The following is a 15,788-nucleotide window of genomic DNA, read 5'->3' on the forward strand; positions in this document are numbered from 1 at the left end:
TGGGCTGTCCCCCCTCCGCCCCGCCGGGTCCTAGTGCCCTGCGGATCCCAGACCCAGAGCGCCCCCTCGCCTCAGGTCGGGAAGAAGTCTCCCTGGAGACTGAGCAGACTGATGGCCTCTGCCAGGAGGCACAAGGTGAGTCCTTCTGGGATTTCTCTTGGAAGCTGACGATCAAAGAGAAACCAAAAACCAAAAACGTTTCCTCTGCCTCATGCCCTCCCCACAAGAATATCAGCTGTAAAGGCATCTCTCTATAGAATCAAAGCTAGAATTCAGGGAGCTAGGGGAACAGAGCTGCTGGGGCAGAAAAGGAGAGGCCAAACCAGGCCAGGTGACAACGCTGGGCCTGCCCTGGGCCATTCCATTCCGTAGAGACAGTTTGCTTGTGCTCAGCCCCACCCAGGGAGAGTCGCAAAGGTAAAGGGTGCAGGCTGGTCAACCCTTCTAAAGAAGACCTGACTTCAGGTCCCACCCAACCTTGCCCCCTGGGTAGTGTTGGGAGAGGTTCAGAAGATGATCTGGTATCTCCATGGCAACCTAAAGAGGAAAAAGCAGCACAGACATGCCTGGGCCACCTGGAACCACGGTAAAAACCTTGGTGTGGTAAATTCCTGAGTCTGGGAGGGAAAGCCAGTCTTCCTAGGCTCCCCAGGCCAGCATGGGACATCACAGCTCCCCAACGGAAGGAGTATCTTCAGTTCCCCAGCCTGCTGCCAGATCTGCAAGCTTTACAAGAGTGCTGGCCTCCCTCCAAGTTACCAGAGGGAGGGGTACCAGGTACAGACTGCCTTCCTGAGTCTCCCTTCCTCCTGGCAGCTCCCTGCTAGAGAAGAGAGTCTGGCAGCAGAGGGACTTTGAGTAAATACATTTTATTCAGAAGAAGATAATAAAATAGCGTGCACTTTATTTAAAACCAACCAAGCGCGATAAAAATATATGTCACTGCAGCCGTGATTCCACATCAAACCTTATCAGTAAGAATGGGCATTTAGTCTTCACATCTTGTGCTGGACATGACACAGGGCACCTCCCTCCACGAGGGCCCTAAAGGCCAAGGCCAAGAGTGAGCAAGTGCCCTGGTGGAAAGGGTTAGTGGCCGGCTTGCCCTGGGCTCTGTATAAGAGATCAGGGCAAGGTCATGCTTTTCCCAGCTGCTGGGACACAACACTGATCAACAGTTGCTTGGGGATGGCAGAGTGGACGGGAGGAGAAATGCAAGACATTGGGTCCTCCTGCCTTTCTCAAGATCCCTGAAATCCCCAAAGGGCATCTGACAGTCCCTGCAGGGCCACAGCTGCAGGAGAGTTAGCCTTTGCTTTGGCTGCAGGAGAGCTGAAATTCTGCGAGGGACTCCTCTCTCTGAACACAAAGTAGCCATAGCACACTTTCCTACATTCGGTGTGGCAAAGGGCAATGGGAGGGTGCTGTGGACTCCTATTAAGGCACTTGTAACAGAACCCAGATGTGCAGGCCCCCAGGGACCCTGCTTTCCCTTATCCTCAGGGCTAGCATCTCCTGCCCCTTCCCACTGCTGTGCAATGAGGAAGACAGTGAGGGCCTCGAGGGACTTGGGATGTGGAGTGATGGGAGTCTGGAGTAGGAAGAAGAGAGCTGGCGTGTAGTCAAACAGGAGCTTCAGCCTGGGACGGCCTTTTGTAAGGAAGCCAGGTAACAGTGGGTTAATCATCACGGAGATGGATGGCAGTGGTGCTGGCTGGGTGCAGAAGCTGGAGCTGAGGCCCCTCCAGCCTGTCCTGGGGGAGGCAGGCTGGGAGCAGAGAAAGAGCAGGGAGCCATCCCTTGACTGAGCACCTGCAGAGGGCAGGTTCTCTTCTCTCGACTAGGGGCTAGTACAGAGGTCAAGGGGTCAAGGGTTCAGACACAAGGCAAGGAAAGGGCAGGGGGCTGCAAGGAGGGCCACGAGACCCAGAAGCAGCTCAGCTCTTTGGTATGGTGAGGGTGTCACTGTAGGACAGCCCTGTCATTCTTCCTCCATACTCCGGGGTGGCTTGGCTGCTCGCCTCTGCCTCCCACGCAGCTCGTCTATCTGGCGCTCCAGCCCTCTCACCTTAGCCTCCAGGTGGGCCCCTGAGCCCCTGGAGCCGGTGAGCCGGCTCAGCAAGGCAAAGAGAGTCAGCAAGGCCAGGAGCATCAGGGCCCGGGTGGAGGGGTCAGGTACAGACCTCACCAGGCCCACAAAGCCAGCCACAAGGAGGACAAGCTTCAGACCCCCCAGGATCCGCCCTAGCAAGGCCAAGACCAAGCCTAGGAGTAGGGACAGCAGCCAGTAGGTGACCAGTGCCGCTGCCCCCCACAGCAGAAGGGTCTGGACTTGGCTGGGGCTGAGCTTCAAGCCCTGGGTGAGATATTCACCTGGAAAGGAAAAGGACAGAGTCAGCAATCTCAACATGTGGTGAGGGCAAAGAGGGGCAAGGGCCAGCGAAGCAGGAGGGAGCGAGAGCCTCGCAGAGGCGCCGCCACTCTTGCAGGCTTGGGAGACAAGTATGAATCCCAGTTTCCTGGCCATGGGACTCCTGGAAGACTACTTCTCTTGTGGACACTGAGTTTTATTTATTATATGGCCGCCACTCTTGCAGGCTTGGGAGACAAGTATGAATCCCAGTTTCCTGGCCATGGGACTCCTGGAAGACTACTTCTCTTGTGGACACTGAGTTTTATTTATTATATGAGGACAGTCAGTCTGTTTCCCAGGGCTGTGGTTAACCAAAGAGGAAATACTACACCTTTGCACAATGTCACAAGTAAACCCCTGGGACAGAGGAGAGAACCTCCAGCCTCCCCTTCTATTGCACTTCCGGGGATCTCTGCACACAGCTGGGGAATGTCTAGATAAACTCCCACCGACGACAAGGTCAGACACAGCCCTGGCTGTCTAAGTCTCTGCTACTCACCATCCAGCCCCAGGGCACTCAGCAACTGGGCAGCAATCCCAGACAGGGCAAAGCAGGCCACAGAGATGGCTGACGAGATGGCCCACATCACCTGGACCAGGGTCTGTGAAAGAGACAAATCCATCATGAATGAGGCTCTTCTCCTATCTGGTCCTCGCAGCCCAGATACTACAGTGTAGGGAAATCTCTGGCCTGTCTCTTCCCCAGTGGAGATGGGTTTGGGTCAAAAGTTCATGGACTCTAAGTCCAGTGAGGGGCTCTTCTGCCATGTCTCCCTCCTGACCCAGAATCCAGGACGTCTTCAGCTGGTCAGCTGAGATGTTTTGGAGGTGGCAGGAGGTGTGGTTGTGTGTGAATGGGGGCGGATTATCATTACCCATGGTAGTCACGCTATGAAACTGCCTCTGAGCCTCCTAGGGAATCAGGAAGGAGTGTGAGAGAATGTCCACGCAGGGCTGGGCCTTGTGAGAGAGGAGGAGCCAATCAACTGCACTACGCTATGGATTTGCATGCGTGTCTGCATGTGTGCACTACATTATGAATTTGCATGCGTGTCTGCATGTGTGCACTACATTATGGATTTGCATGTGTGTCTGCATGTGTGAACTATGTTATGGATTTGCATGCGTGTCTGCATGTGTGCCCACACAGGCCCACATGAGACTGGAGGCTAATATCATAATGCCTTCCTCAAGTCTCCACGTAACTTTTTAAAAAAGATTTTATTTTTATCTATGTATCCATGTGTGTTTATATACATGAATTAATATGTGTGGGGGAGTAAGGGGGTGATCAAAGAAGCCAGAAGAGGGTGTTAGATTCCCTGGGGCTGGAGTTACAATCAGTTGTGAACCACCTCTGCAAACTCTGGTCCTCTGCAAGAGTAGCAGGTGTTCTTAATTCTGAGCTGCCTCTCCAGCCTCTATTTTTTGAGAGGGGGTTCTTACTGAACCTGGAGCTCTAGTTCCTGCTAGACTGGCCAACCAGCAAGCTCCTGGTATCTACCTGTCTCTGCGCACCCCACTTTCCACTGCTGAAGGTTACAAACATGCACACCATGCCCAGTTTTTACATATGTTCTGGAGACTGGAACTCATACCTGCATACTTGCAAAGTAAGCACTTGACTCATTGAGCATTTTTCCAGTGCCTGTTGTGGATTTTCTTTTATTTTTTAAAATATTTATTTATTTATTATGTATACAATATTCTGTCTGTGTGTATGCCTGCAGGCCAGAAGAGGGCACCAGACCCCATTACAGATGGTTGTGAGCCACCATGTGGTTGCTGGGAATTGAACTCAGGATCTTTGGAAGAGCAGGCAATGCTCTTAACCTCTGAGCCATCTCTCCAGCCCCCTATTGTGGATTTTCTAAACCACTGGATGGGCATTTTGGTATCAACTCTCGGAAGGGACACCACACTAGAAATGGCACTGGCTGGAAAAACTGACCCTGTCACAGGCCCTCATAAGCCCTACCTCACCTTCATAGGTGAAGACTTGAACTCTCTGTGCTCCGCCAGTTCGGTCTGGCTCAGATCAAAGACTCTGTGGGTACCCATTCACGTGAGTTTGGAAGAGTTGGCCGTTTTATAGCCTTTCTGACCAAATGGACAGAAGCTGGAAGAAGATGGGGTGGGGCTAAAAGGCCAGAAGGTAAGAACCAGGCAATCAGCCAGCTAGAGGCAGGATTGCTGGGCTATATTTGTAGAAGGTGGGGCTCTCTGCAGTGGGGACAAGGACAAAGAGGTTGTGGGGGCAAGTGGGGTAGCGTTCATATGTCTCTCCTTTCGTTTATGCACACAGCCACGACAGGCACCTTCCTTACCTCTGAAATCACATGCATGGTCTCCGGCCCCAGCCAGGAATCCAGTGTCTCCTTCAGAGATCGGCCAATCTGGGTCAAAAGATCAGCTGAGGCCTCCCTCTTCTCTTGGCCAGGTGAGACAAAGTCTCGATAGGACTCGGACGATGATGAGTGGACGAGGAGAAGGGCCACGAGGACCGTTAGGATAGCTTTGAACAGATGCCGGCTCCATGACGGATTGCTGTCTGAGCCTGCCATATTTGCGTCTGTCAAGAGAGGGCCACAGGGTAAGCAGTGAACCAGACCAGATGGATAACTTTACTTTCCCAGCTGTCTGTCCTTCCCTTCTCCACCCCTAGTCCATAGCAAGCATCCCAGTTGAACCGGAAAAGAGCTGTGTGCCGAAAAAGGGTGAACCAGGACTTGCGATCTAAGCTGGGCACATCCATCTGATTCACAACTTCCTCTTTTGTATTCTCCACCAGATCAACTCACCAGCATTACTATTCCATGCCTTACAGTGGCCAAGACCTCACTGCAGTCTGTCCCTCCAGTTCCAAAATCTGAAGGTCTGTCTCTACGTAGGTCTTAGGCACCATGGTCATGAGGGAATTAATTGTAAGTCTCTAAAGGCATCATCCTAAAAGCTTATAACATACTAAAGCCAAAGATGATAGAAAAAGTAACTTAAAAATAGCTTGTAAGTAGGATTACCACCGTACACCAGTGTAAAATAAAGCACTCGGTTAACAGCATAGGAGGAGGGCTGCATTTGCAGCAGTATCTCTCCATTACACAAGGTCCCTGTAGGCACAGACGTGAAGAAACAGTCTACAGGTGAGCACTTGTGCGAGGTCACTGGGTTTAGAAGGATTTCAACCCAAGCCTCTGATTCCAAATCCTACCCTTTCTGGGGGTCAAGGTATTCAGCAGATCTCAACCTGAGCTCCTCAGTGGCACTGCCTGAGAGTGGGACAAAGTGTCAATGTCTGTATCCAAGCACACTGGTACTGATGGCATTGTCTCTCTGTGACCTGGTCTTGGACACGAGGCCCTCAATGGTTCAACTATCCAAAGTAGAGAACCACTGTAAGCATAGGGAAAGCTAGACTCTGCTGCTCCTGTACTGCCACTCAACAGTCACTGGAAGACTTCTGTGACTACGTGTGCGCTTTTGTTGTTTTTATTTTTTTATTTTATTTTACTGACCTCTTCCCCAGAAAGCAAGCAATCCATTCTGCACTGGACATCTAATTCCACTTGGTTTTGACCCTGCTTACCCGGAGGCAGAGTCTCATCCCTTTGTCTATTGGGAGTGAAAGTTGAGGTCATTCTGTGTCAATGGTTATGATACAGTGCGCACACAAGAGATACACACACACACACACCAGCAGTTTGGTTTTTCGGCTATCTTTCCTTGCTTAGAGTTCACATATCTCATCTAATTTAATACTTGTTTGGAAAGAACAAAAAGGATACCTTTTGTCAAAATAAATGACCTTTTAGCTAGCTTCCTGCAACATCTTCAGAGGATGAAGGGTGAAAGACAGCCCTTTCCAACATACAGTTTACATTAATAAGACCATTTTTAGAGAGCTTCCCAGATAACCTCAGGATCAGAGGGGTGGTCGCCCCATGCCTTTGGAAGGACGAGACTTTCATCCTCAACCTCTGAGGAAGAAAGGTGGCTAATGATCAAGTTGATTCCCATGGCCAATGGTTTGGCTGAACACGTCTACACAGTGTGACCACTGTTTAGTGGGTTATCCTTTCCAAGGTTATTTCCTGTTCTTATGCCCACTGACACCTTATTAACAACTGAAGAGAAGCTGCACCCTAATGATTAAGATGGTAACTGTTGCTGGGGGCAGGAAGCGCAGTGACAGATGGCTTGCCTAGCGTGTGCATGGCCTTGACCCCTAAAACAGTAGCTAGGTAACTGCTAAGTACTCTTTATATTTACAGAATCCATAACTTCTGGTAATGTTTGGATTACATCTGGGTGTGTACTATCCTTCCTTGTTCTTTAACTCCATACTCAACTAATACAAAACATGTGAATAAATGGATATGAAGTCCAACTTTCCTACAAGTAATGTCTATCTAAGAACTACAGGACCTGGCCCAAGGAGGTTGAAGTCAAGGTCTATCTCTCATGATGTTCTGGCCAGAAGGAAGAAAAAGAGGGAGCTGCATGCCCTGGATGAGAAGACATGAGAGACTCAGCATGTAGCACCCCACCCACACCATATTTCACTCTTTACAAAACCCTTTATCGCACTCCGTAAGATGGGGATTTGAGGCCAACGGCGCCCTGTCTTCTCAGAGGCAGGCTCTAAGTGAATCTTATTCCCTTCCCACCAATTCTCTCCTGAGTATTTGCTTTCGAGCAATGAGCGGCAAGGGACCCCTGTCCACAACTTCAGATGCTCTCACCAAGTCCTAGCTTATTTTATCTGCTCTGTGTCTAGATATAAGTCAAGGTTCCTACAACCCCTTTATCAGGTTCAATCAATTGGCTGAGGAGAGTCAAGAGTTCAGGGAAATATGGAAATTTAACTATATAAAGGTGTGTTACATTTGTTTATGCTGTGGACTATTTAACTGTGCAAAGGTGTGTTACATTTGTTTATACTGTGGACTATTTAACTGTGCAAAGGTGTGTTACATTTGTTTATGCTGTGGACTACAACTGTGCAAAGGTGTGTTACATTTGTTTATGTTGTGGACTGTTACTTTAACTGTGCAAAGGTGTGTTATATTTGTTTATGCCATAGACTATTACTTTAACTGTGCAAAGGTGTGTTACATTTGTTTATGTTGTGGACTATTACTTTAACTGTGCAAAGGTGTGTTACATTTGTTTATGCTGCATATGTTTAATTATATACGGATGTGTTGCTGTTGCATATTGCCTGCCAAAGGCACTTAATTGTTCTATTAAAAATTGTTCTATTAAATAGCTAGGCAGAGAAAGGATAGGCGGAGCTGGCGGGCAGAGAGAATAAGTAGGAGGAGAAATCTAGGCTCAGGAGGGAAGAAAGAAGAAGAGAACAAGAGAGAAAGAAAGGGACGCACCGGGGCCAGAAGTTAGGCAGCTGCCAGACAGACATGGAGAAGCAGTGAAAGTAAGATATGCAAAAAAAAAGGAAAGGTAAAAAAGCCCCGAGGCAAAACGTAGATGAAGAGAAACAGGATAATTTAAGTTATAAGAGCTAGTGTGACAAGCGTAAAATAAGGCTGAGCATTCATAACTAATAATAAGTCTCTGTGTCATGATTTGGAAGCTGGTTGGTGGTCACCCCCTACCCCTCCCCCATAAAACCCTGGTACAGGGAAACACTTAGGTTCACTGGCTGGATAACCACAGATATCTATTAAAAAGAACAGTGACATACACCAGCTGTAAGGGTGGCAGCACAAGGTATGGGGGAAGGAGTGCAGAGATTCCGTGCCCTCTCTGGGCATTCCACCATCAGAAAGCCTCTATACGTTTAATGATCAGGAAGCTCGCCAAGCCCTGTCTTTTCTGGATTTCTCTAAATGTTTCATTATATACGTGTAATAAACCAAATCTCTGGGTATTGGAATCAACTCTATCATTAGCCACTTCCTTCTCAGAGGTACCAACTCTTTAAGACATGGCTGGTCCCCTTGGCAATTACCCACTCCAATCCTATGGTGATCTAGAGAGCTTTCTGAAAATGGCGTCATTCACATAAAAGGTATATTTGAAAGGGCTATTTTCAACCTTTCTCCTCTGAAGATATTGCAGAAAGCCAAACCAAAAGGCTAATGATTTTGATAAATGGTATCTTCCCATATATTAAATTACAAGGGATATGTGAGCTCTGAACCAGAAAGGGTAGATGAAAAAGAAACTGGTGTGTGTGTATGTGTACACGTGTATGCGTCCAAGTGCAAATTGCTGGAGGCATATTTCTGTGTGTGTGCAAACTGCTGGTGTGTGTCGGTTATGTCACACCATTGACACAATGACTTCAACTTCCTAAAGCCAAAATAAGCAAAGGGTTAAGGAATAACCCTTAAGGGAAGATTACTGTGAATAAAAAGCCAACAGTGGACTGGTTTTGTGTGCACTAATCTTAACCTCACAGGTACTTATCCAAGTAGGCATTGTTATCCCCTGATGATGAAATCCAGGAAGAACAGGCAGTATGTGGGAAAACCCAGCTGTGAATTCAGGTGCCTCTAAAGAGCTCTCCTTCTTTGTCCACAACCACCCTGTTGTGCCGTGTTCAATTTAGAAGTTACTGATAGGGCTGGAGAGATGGCTCAGCGGTTAAGAGCATTGCCTGCTCTTCCAAAGGTCCTGAGTTCAATTCCCAGCAACCACATGGTGGCTCACAACCATCTGTAATGAGGCCTGCAGGAAGAATACTGTATACATAATAAACAAATAAATATTTTTTTAAAAAAAGAAGTTACTGATAAAGTCACATAATAGATTATCTGTAAGCCAAAACACACTTGGCATCTACCAACCATCTCAGGGAATTACGGTGAAAATTTACCCAGGCACTTTGTGCTCTGATCTCATCCGTGATATGATGCCACGGATGAGTTACGATTCAGCAAGTACCAACTTATTGAAGGAGCAGGTGAGGAGCAGGCAGGAAGAACATTTGCAGGCCCACCTTCTTTTTGGCAACTCTGCTGGAGCAATGTCAAAAGGCTCTAGCAAATCCTGTTCCCTCTCAGGCTCAACAAGTCACTGGCAGCTCCAGACTTTCTGTGATTCAGAGCTTAGAGGCAAGCCTCTAAGGTGGAGAAAAGGCCAGGTTTTGAAGTGTTTGTGGTTGCCAGGGTACTGGGGGAGTTGGCCACAAATCTAGAGCCATCTGGATAGCAGAGAGGGAAAAGAAGATGTTCCCATTTGGGCAGAAAAGACTCCAGAAAAGGACTTCTAAAAATACTATATTTGGGGTAACTTCTGGCCCAGAAACAGCCACCCGACACCCCTCCAGAGGCCTGTAAGGTCAAGTGGAGATGCAAAACACAGAGTTCAAGGGGACGAACCTTAGGCTGGGAAAGCACTCTACCCTCTGGCACAAACCAAGAGCCAGATGGCTCCCACCTGTCACTGGTGGGAGACGTGGGAAACGTGGGCTAGTTTCTGAGCTATCTGGGTCACGTTGGGCCTTAAAGAGCAGGATTGCTATCTTGGGTTGGATCCTATATCCAAGGACCTCCAACAGGAGGGATCAGGTGTCACCTCTTCCCTACTAGAAGGTCAGGGTGATGTGAGCTGCAACTCCCACGGCAGCCTGCTGGGTTTTCTGTGCCAGCTTTCTTTACCAGTTCCTAAGCCCAGGCAATAGGAATCTGACCACCACCGTCATGCTTCCTCATGCCTCTTAAGAATTTCACAGTTTTTTGCCAGGCAGTTGGTGGTGCATGCCTTTAATCCCAACACTCGGGAGACAAAGGCAGGGGGAGCTCTGAAATTTTGAAGTCAGCCTGGCCTATAAAGCGAGTTCCAGGATAGGGAAACCCCATCTCAAAAAAGAAGTTTACAGTTTTGTTGTTGTTTAAGCCAGGGGTCTGATGTAGCCCAGGCTGACCTGAACTTCTTATGCAGCTGAGGAAGACTTTGAACTCCTGATCCTCCTGCTTCCTCCTCCCAAGTACTGAGTTTACAAGCGTGTGCCTCCCATATGTCGCACTGGGGACTGAACCCAGGGCTTTGTGAATAAAGGCAAGCACTCTACCAACGGAGGTACATGCCAGCCTTCACCAAATTATTATTGGTTTTTTGAGACATAGTTTCTCTTTGTAGCCCTGACTGTCCTAGAATTTTCTCTGTAGACCAGGCTGGCCTCAAACTCAAGAGATCCACCTGCCTTAGCCTCCTGAGTGCTGGGATTAAAGGCATGCACCACCATGACCCAGTTCTTTATCAAATTAATCCACGAAGATGCTATAGTCATTAAAAGATGGAAGCATGTCTGAAACCTTTTTGCTTACTCAGACAAACGGGCGGTACTCAATAAGTAGTAATATGTATATGCTATCAAATTTTTGTTTGTATAGTGATTTATAAGTACCAAGTGCTTACTATCTACCTCATTTAATTCTGACAGCTGTGTGTGTGTGTGTGTGTGTGTGTGTGTGTGTGTGTAGCTACAAATCAAACTCAGAGCTATCAGACAGGCAAGCACCCTACCACTGATTTACAAAACAAAAGACCAACATGTGTGTACAAGTATGCATGTGTGAAAGCGAGACCAACTCAAACAAGTTGGTTCTCCTACCACGTGGGTCCCAGGGATCAAGGTCATCATCAGGCTTAGCGGCAGGTGCCTTTCCCCCATGGAGCATCTCACCAGCTGTAATTATCTTATAGTTAGCATTATGCTCCATTTGGCTTAGAGCAGAGGTGGGACTTGATCCCCAAGCCCAGAAGCTCAGGCTTGCCCTTTCAACTGTCCACACTTCAGTACTGCCTTGGTAATGCCTGCTTTCTGCCCATGGAAACATACAGTTCCACCGACCACCATCAAGCTCAAAGCAGAAGACCCCCAAATCTCCAAAGAAGAGGAGCCCTCACACTAGGAGATGGCCCACCTTCTGAGTTTACGGTTATGAACCTAGAAGGTAAGAGAAGGGTCAGCCTCAGATAGCGCTGCTGAGACTGGCCACACCTGTTCAGACAGCTGCAGATCAGCTCGGGCAGGAGCAGTCTCAGCTAGGCGAACTGCTTTACTTACTATGGTGGTAAGAAGTCGCTATAAGTTCAGCTGTGGTTTGCTCAGCCAGGGTAGGGTGGAGCTGTCCACGGGGCCCCCTTCGGACTCCTTCCTCTTCTTTTTCACTTCTCGATATAAATCACTATAAGGGCAGGAACTGACTTGGTGCCCTCTGCTGGCTCCAACAGTCCCTTCACTACTCAAACGCCCGTCCTGTGAATCAGCGGTCCTCTGCTCTGGACTGCCCATCTGGACTGCCGGCACAGCCTGTTAAACAAGGATGTCTGCCCCACCCGGGCAACCCACTCAGACTCTCCCAGGGAGGGGTTCAGAGCCTTTTTTGTTTTTAAAGTGCCCCAGGATTCCTGAGGCAGAATCAGACAGCAGTTGTAAAGGTCAGCAGCCCAGAGAAGAAAAGTGCACTTTAAGCAAAGCGTCCTAAGGGGCTCTGTACAAAGGACATAGCCTGAATTCTGTCACAAACTATCTGTCACTGCCATTACACCTGTTACTTAACCTATCTGACTTTCAATCTCCTCCAGTGTAAATCCTGTTGAAAGTGGGTTAAGAGTGGCTTTGAGAAATTAAACCGTTGGTGCAAGCACCATGTTCATGGTTTGTTCCACAGCCTCCCAGCAACTCAGTCTAACTCGACACTAACTTTCTTGGGATCACCAGCACCTCGTATAGAATGACTAATAAATGCTTGCTAAAAGAATATCAGAAACCCGCCAAGAAGCCACAAGTGTAAGACATAAAGACTTGAAGAAGGGGGGGGGGGCGGGTAGGTTATTTGAACAGTGAATCCAAATATACAACAGCCACATGAGAAGCATTGCTGAGGTGGAAGTTCCTAAACGAGACGAAGTCACCACTAAGGAGAATGAAGTCAGCGTTCTGGCAGGTTGGAAGCAGCCCTAGCTAAACCCCTGACAGCTGCTACCCAGCAACTGTATGGGGGGCAGGGTGCCTGCAAAAGGGAGCGCCGCTCCCTTCCCAAGGCCAGACTCCCGACGACAGGGTGCCAGTGGCATGTGCTATTTCGAACGGCACATGCCCTGCCAAGCGCTTCATAGTGGCTTCGCAAGGCCTGTGAGGTCGGGGTACCCAGAGGGGGGCTCCAACTGGGATGGCAGGAGGCGGGACCATGGGGTTAGGAGAGGTGTACGGCTCAGCACTGGCCTCATCCCCAAGTCTGGTAGCTGCTCCCTCTACTGGACCTCAGCGCTCGAACCCGCTTTTCCAAACACTCTCCTCCTGGGTTACCTAGTAACAACGCCCCCGGTTGCATAGCAACGAGGATCCGGGTCCCAAGCTTGCTAAATCCCACACTCCACGTTCGACCCCTCCCCACTCGGGCTCACAGGCCTCTCGGCTCCGCCCTATTGCCGCCTGCAAATCTTTCCCTTAAGCTGCGTCCACAACCCGGATCTCGGCCCGCACTCACCCTGCTCCGGCCACCGCTATCCTTCACGTGCGACTTCGCTAAAAAACGCGCCAGCAAACCCGCGCCTCAACTCCCGGGGTGTTGGTTTAGAGTCTGCGCATGCGCGGGCGATTGAGCTGGGCGACTGGAGGGCCTCTTAGATGCCCGAGCGGACACCGCGGGCGCATGCGCTTTGCTCACTCCATTATTGTCTGTTTCCCTCCCAAGCTTTTCCTAGAGAAGAATGGCGTCGGAAATTGGAGCTGGAACGGAAGCGAAGCCTTTGGCAGGAAAGGAAAAAAAAAATGACTCTGTCGAGGCTGTGGCGTAGGTAGAGTCGGTGTTTGGTGCAGGCTTCAGTGCTGATCTGAGTCTGCCACGCATTTAGTGCTGCATAATTTCCCCGAGCCATGCCTGCTGCTCCTGCGGGAAGTGTAATTCTTAGGCGGAGCTCTGGAGAGCACCTGGAGGGTTGAGAAACCTTTCTCGCTAAAAAGTCACAAAAGAATGAAAAAGCAAAGGTCTTAGTGAACGCATTAGTAGTGCAGTGTCCTGGGGAAACTCACATCCTCTCTACAGGAGAGAGCAAAACCTCACCCCTACAATGCAGGTGACCCTCAAAGCTTAGCTTAGAATTGTAAACAAAGGAAGCCGCCCCATTCCCCCTCCCTTTTAGAACCACTGAGGTAACTGTGAATGGGGTAGACACAGAGATTTAGATTTTTAACTTACATATATTTATTCGTTTTGTGTGTATGTTTGGGTGTGCACACCACAGGACAGCTATGGAGCTCCAAGGACAATTTGCTGAGTCAGTTTTCACCTATGTGGATCGCAATAGAATGCAGGTTGTCAGGGTGGGCGACAAGCACCGTTATTGCTGTGCCATCTCAGCTGCCCAATGTTGTTGCATCATTGGCTGCCATAAGACAGCCCCCTTGTCATGTTAAAATTCCTTCCGAAACAAACTCTGCCGCACCCCCCTCCTTATATCAGCCTTCCAGTTCTATCTTCACCCCAAACCTGTCACCTCCTTCAGATGCTTCCCAGACTTCTCCATCTTCATCTGCACATTTGGTCGTTTCCTGCCTCTCAACTAGGAGTCTTCCTTCCAGAATTGGCGCTGGTAGAACCTTCATTCCGCGGCCTTCTAATAGTTGCAACTTAACATTTGCTTGTGAAATTTCTTCTTCCAGTTTCAGTTTGCCTCAGTGGAAAAGATTTCAGGGGTGGTGATGTGGTGGTGGTTTTTACCACCCTTGGTTTTAGGCTGCAAGTACCTTTGGAAATTAACATAGGGCTAAACATTGAGGTAGGACAGAAAAATGGAAATGTCTGGGAACACGGGAAGGGAAAGAAGGCCCTCACTCTGGAGTCTGGTTAAAGCGTCCCACCAGCTAAGAATCAACATTCCAACACAGTTAACCACAACTTAGGGTCTTTCTCTCTTCCAAGCTGTAAGCCTGTAAGTTTCTAGGAACTTCACTAGAAACCCCCATTTACAATAAGAAGGCCATGTCATAATCTTCCCCAACTCTGTGCAACCCTAGTAGATTATACTACTAACTTAGTCACTTCTGGAGTGATCTATAAAATCACTCACCGGAAAGAGAGAAAAGGATAAAAAAAAAAAGATTCTTAGCAACCCTTTAAGATGTGACTTGAGATCTACCAGAATGGTTTGTATGGGCTAACACTATGACACTTAACTGTGACTCTCTTGAGAATCCTGTATACACACTTGGTTATGCCTTATTATTTCTCTGGGTGTATCACTCTGTTAACTCTCATTCCATATATGTATGTATATGTATAAATATATATATATAAAACTTCAACTCTGCTTTATCCTAGCTAGCCTTCTTTTCTGTGTTGAAAAAGGGATGAAGTTTTACCTGTCAGAATCCCTGAACGATTAAAGGAACTCTGCAAGTTTTGTGGGTGGCAGTGTGGAGCTGTTAGTCCCTGCTACCAGTGACCCAGGGAAAGGGAACAAGTTCATCTAATCCTCCCTGTCAGCTATCTCAGCTGGCAGTGTCAGAAACTCTGCTACCTTAGCTAATCCTCTGCTCTTAGATCACACCCATGGCTACCGAATCTCCTGAGAAAGAGATGCTTTGGGGATTTTTGCCAATGTGCCCCCATTTTTCCTAAGCAGTAGCATCAGCAGCTCTTGCGTGAGAGGTGCATGTTGGGGGAACAAGGCATAGAATTCCCTTTTTGGTGGCTCACAACATGTTATGCACATACCTTTTCCATCCTGGCTTCTTTTGTTTATTCTAAAACCAAACATCCTTTTTGGAATTCAGGAAAATGACTCAACAAAGTATGGCACTTCGGCATATGGTCTAGTTTGTTTTCTATTGCTATGATAAACACTATGACCTAAAGCAACTTGGGAAGGGTTTATTTGGCTCACATGCCCAGATCACAGTCCATCACTGAGGTAAGTCAGGGCAGGAACTCAAAGAAGGAACCTGGAGGCAGGAACAACTGCCGAGGCCATAGATGAATGCTGCTTACTGGCTTGCTCCCCTGGCTTGCTCAGCCTGCTTTCTTACACAACCCAGAACTATTTATCCATGATACTGCCCACAGTGGGCTAGGCCCTTCTACCTCTACCATAGAGTAATAAAATGTCCGATAGACTTGCCTGCAGGACAATCCGATGGAGGCATTTTCTCAATTGAGGTTCACTCTTCCCAGATGACCCTATCTTACACAAGTTGACCAACACCAGCAACAACTAATGAACCTGTGTGGTACACTGAACTAAACAAATGGTTCAGCAGGGAAACACATCTGCTGACCGAGTCTGATGATCCAAGTTCAATCCCCAGATCACACATAAAAGGGGGCGGGGGGACCAACTCCACAGAGTTGTTCTCTGACCGCCACATGCTCACAGTGGCATGTACACACACACACAAATC

At 48.4% G+C, this 15,788-nt stretch overlaps 1 protein-coding gene across 1 annotated transcript; it reads right to left on the reverse strand.

Moving 5' to 3' along the window:
- Positions 1–884: 884 nt before the first annotated feature.
- Tmem109 (transmembrane protein 109) lies at positions 885–13,009 on the reverse strand. The gene is made up of 4 exons (XM_038340212.2): positions 12,877–13,009; positions 4,741–4,985; positions 2,913–3,015; positions 885–2,373 (listed from the first exon to the last, which is right to left on the reverse strand). The coding sequence occupies exons 2-4, from the start codon at positions 4,975–4,977 to the stop codon at positions 1,982–1,984; spliced, it is 732 nt and encodes a 243-aa protein (XP_038196140.1). The 5' UTR covers positions 4,978–4,985; positions 12,877–13,009; the 3' UTR covers positions 885–1,981.
- Between the last annotated feature and the right edge of the window lie 2,779 nt (positions 13,010–15,788).

The sequence above is a fragment of the Arvicola amphibius genome, chromosome 1 (genome assembly GCF_903992535.2).
Source record: "Arvicola amphibius chromosome 1, mArvAmp1.2, whole genome shotgun sequence".
NCBI classification, from domain to species: Eukaryota; Metazoa; Chordata; class Mammalia; order Rodentia; family Cricetidae; genus Arvicola; species Arvicola amphibius.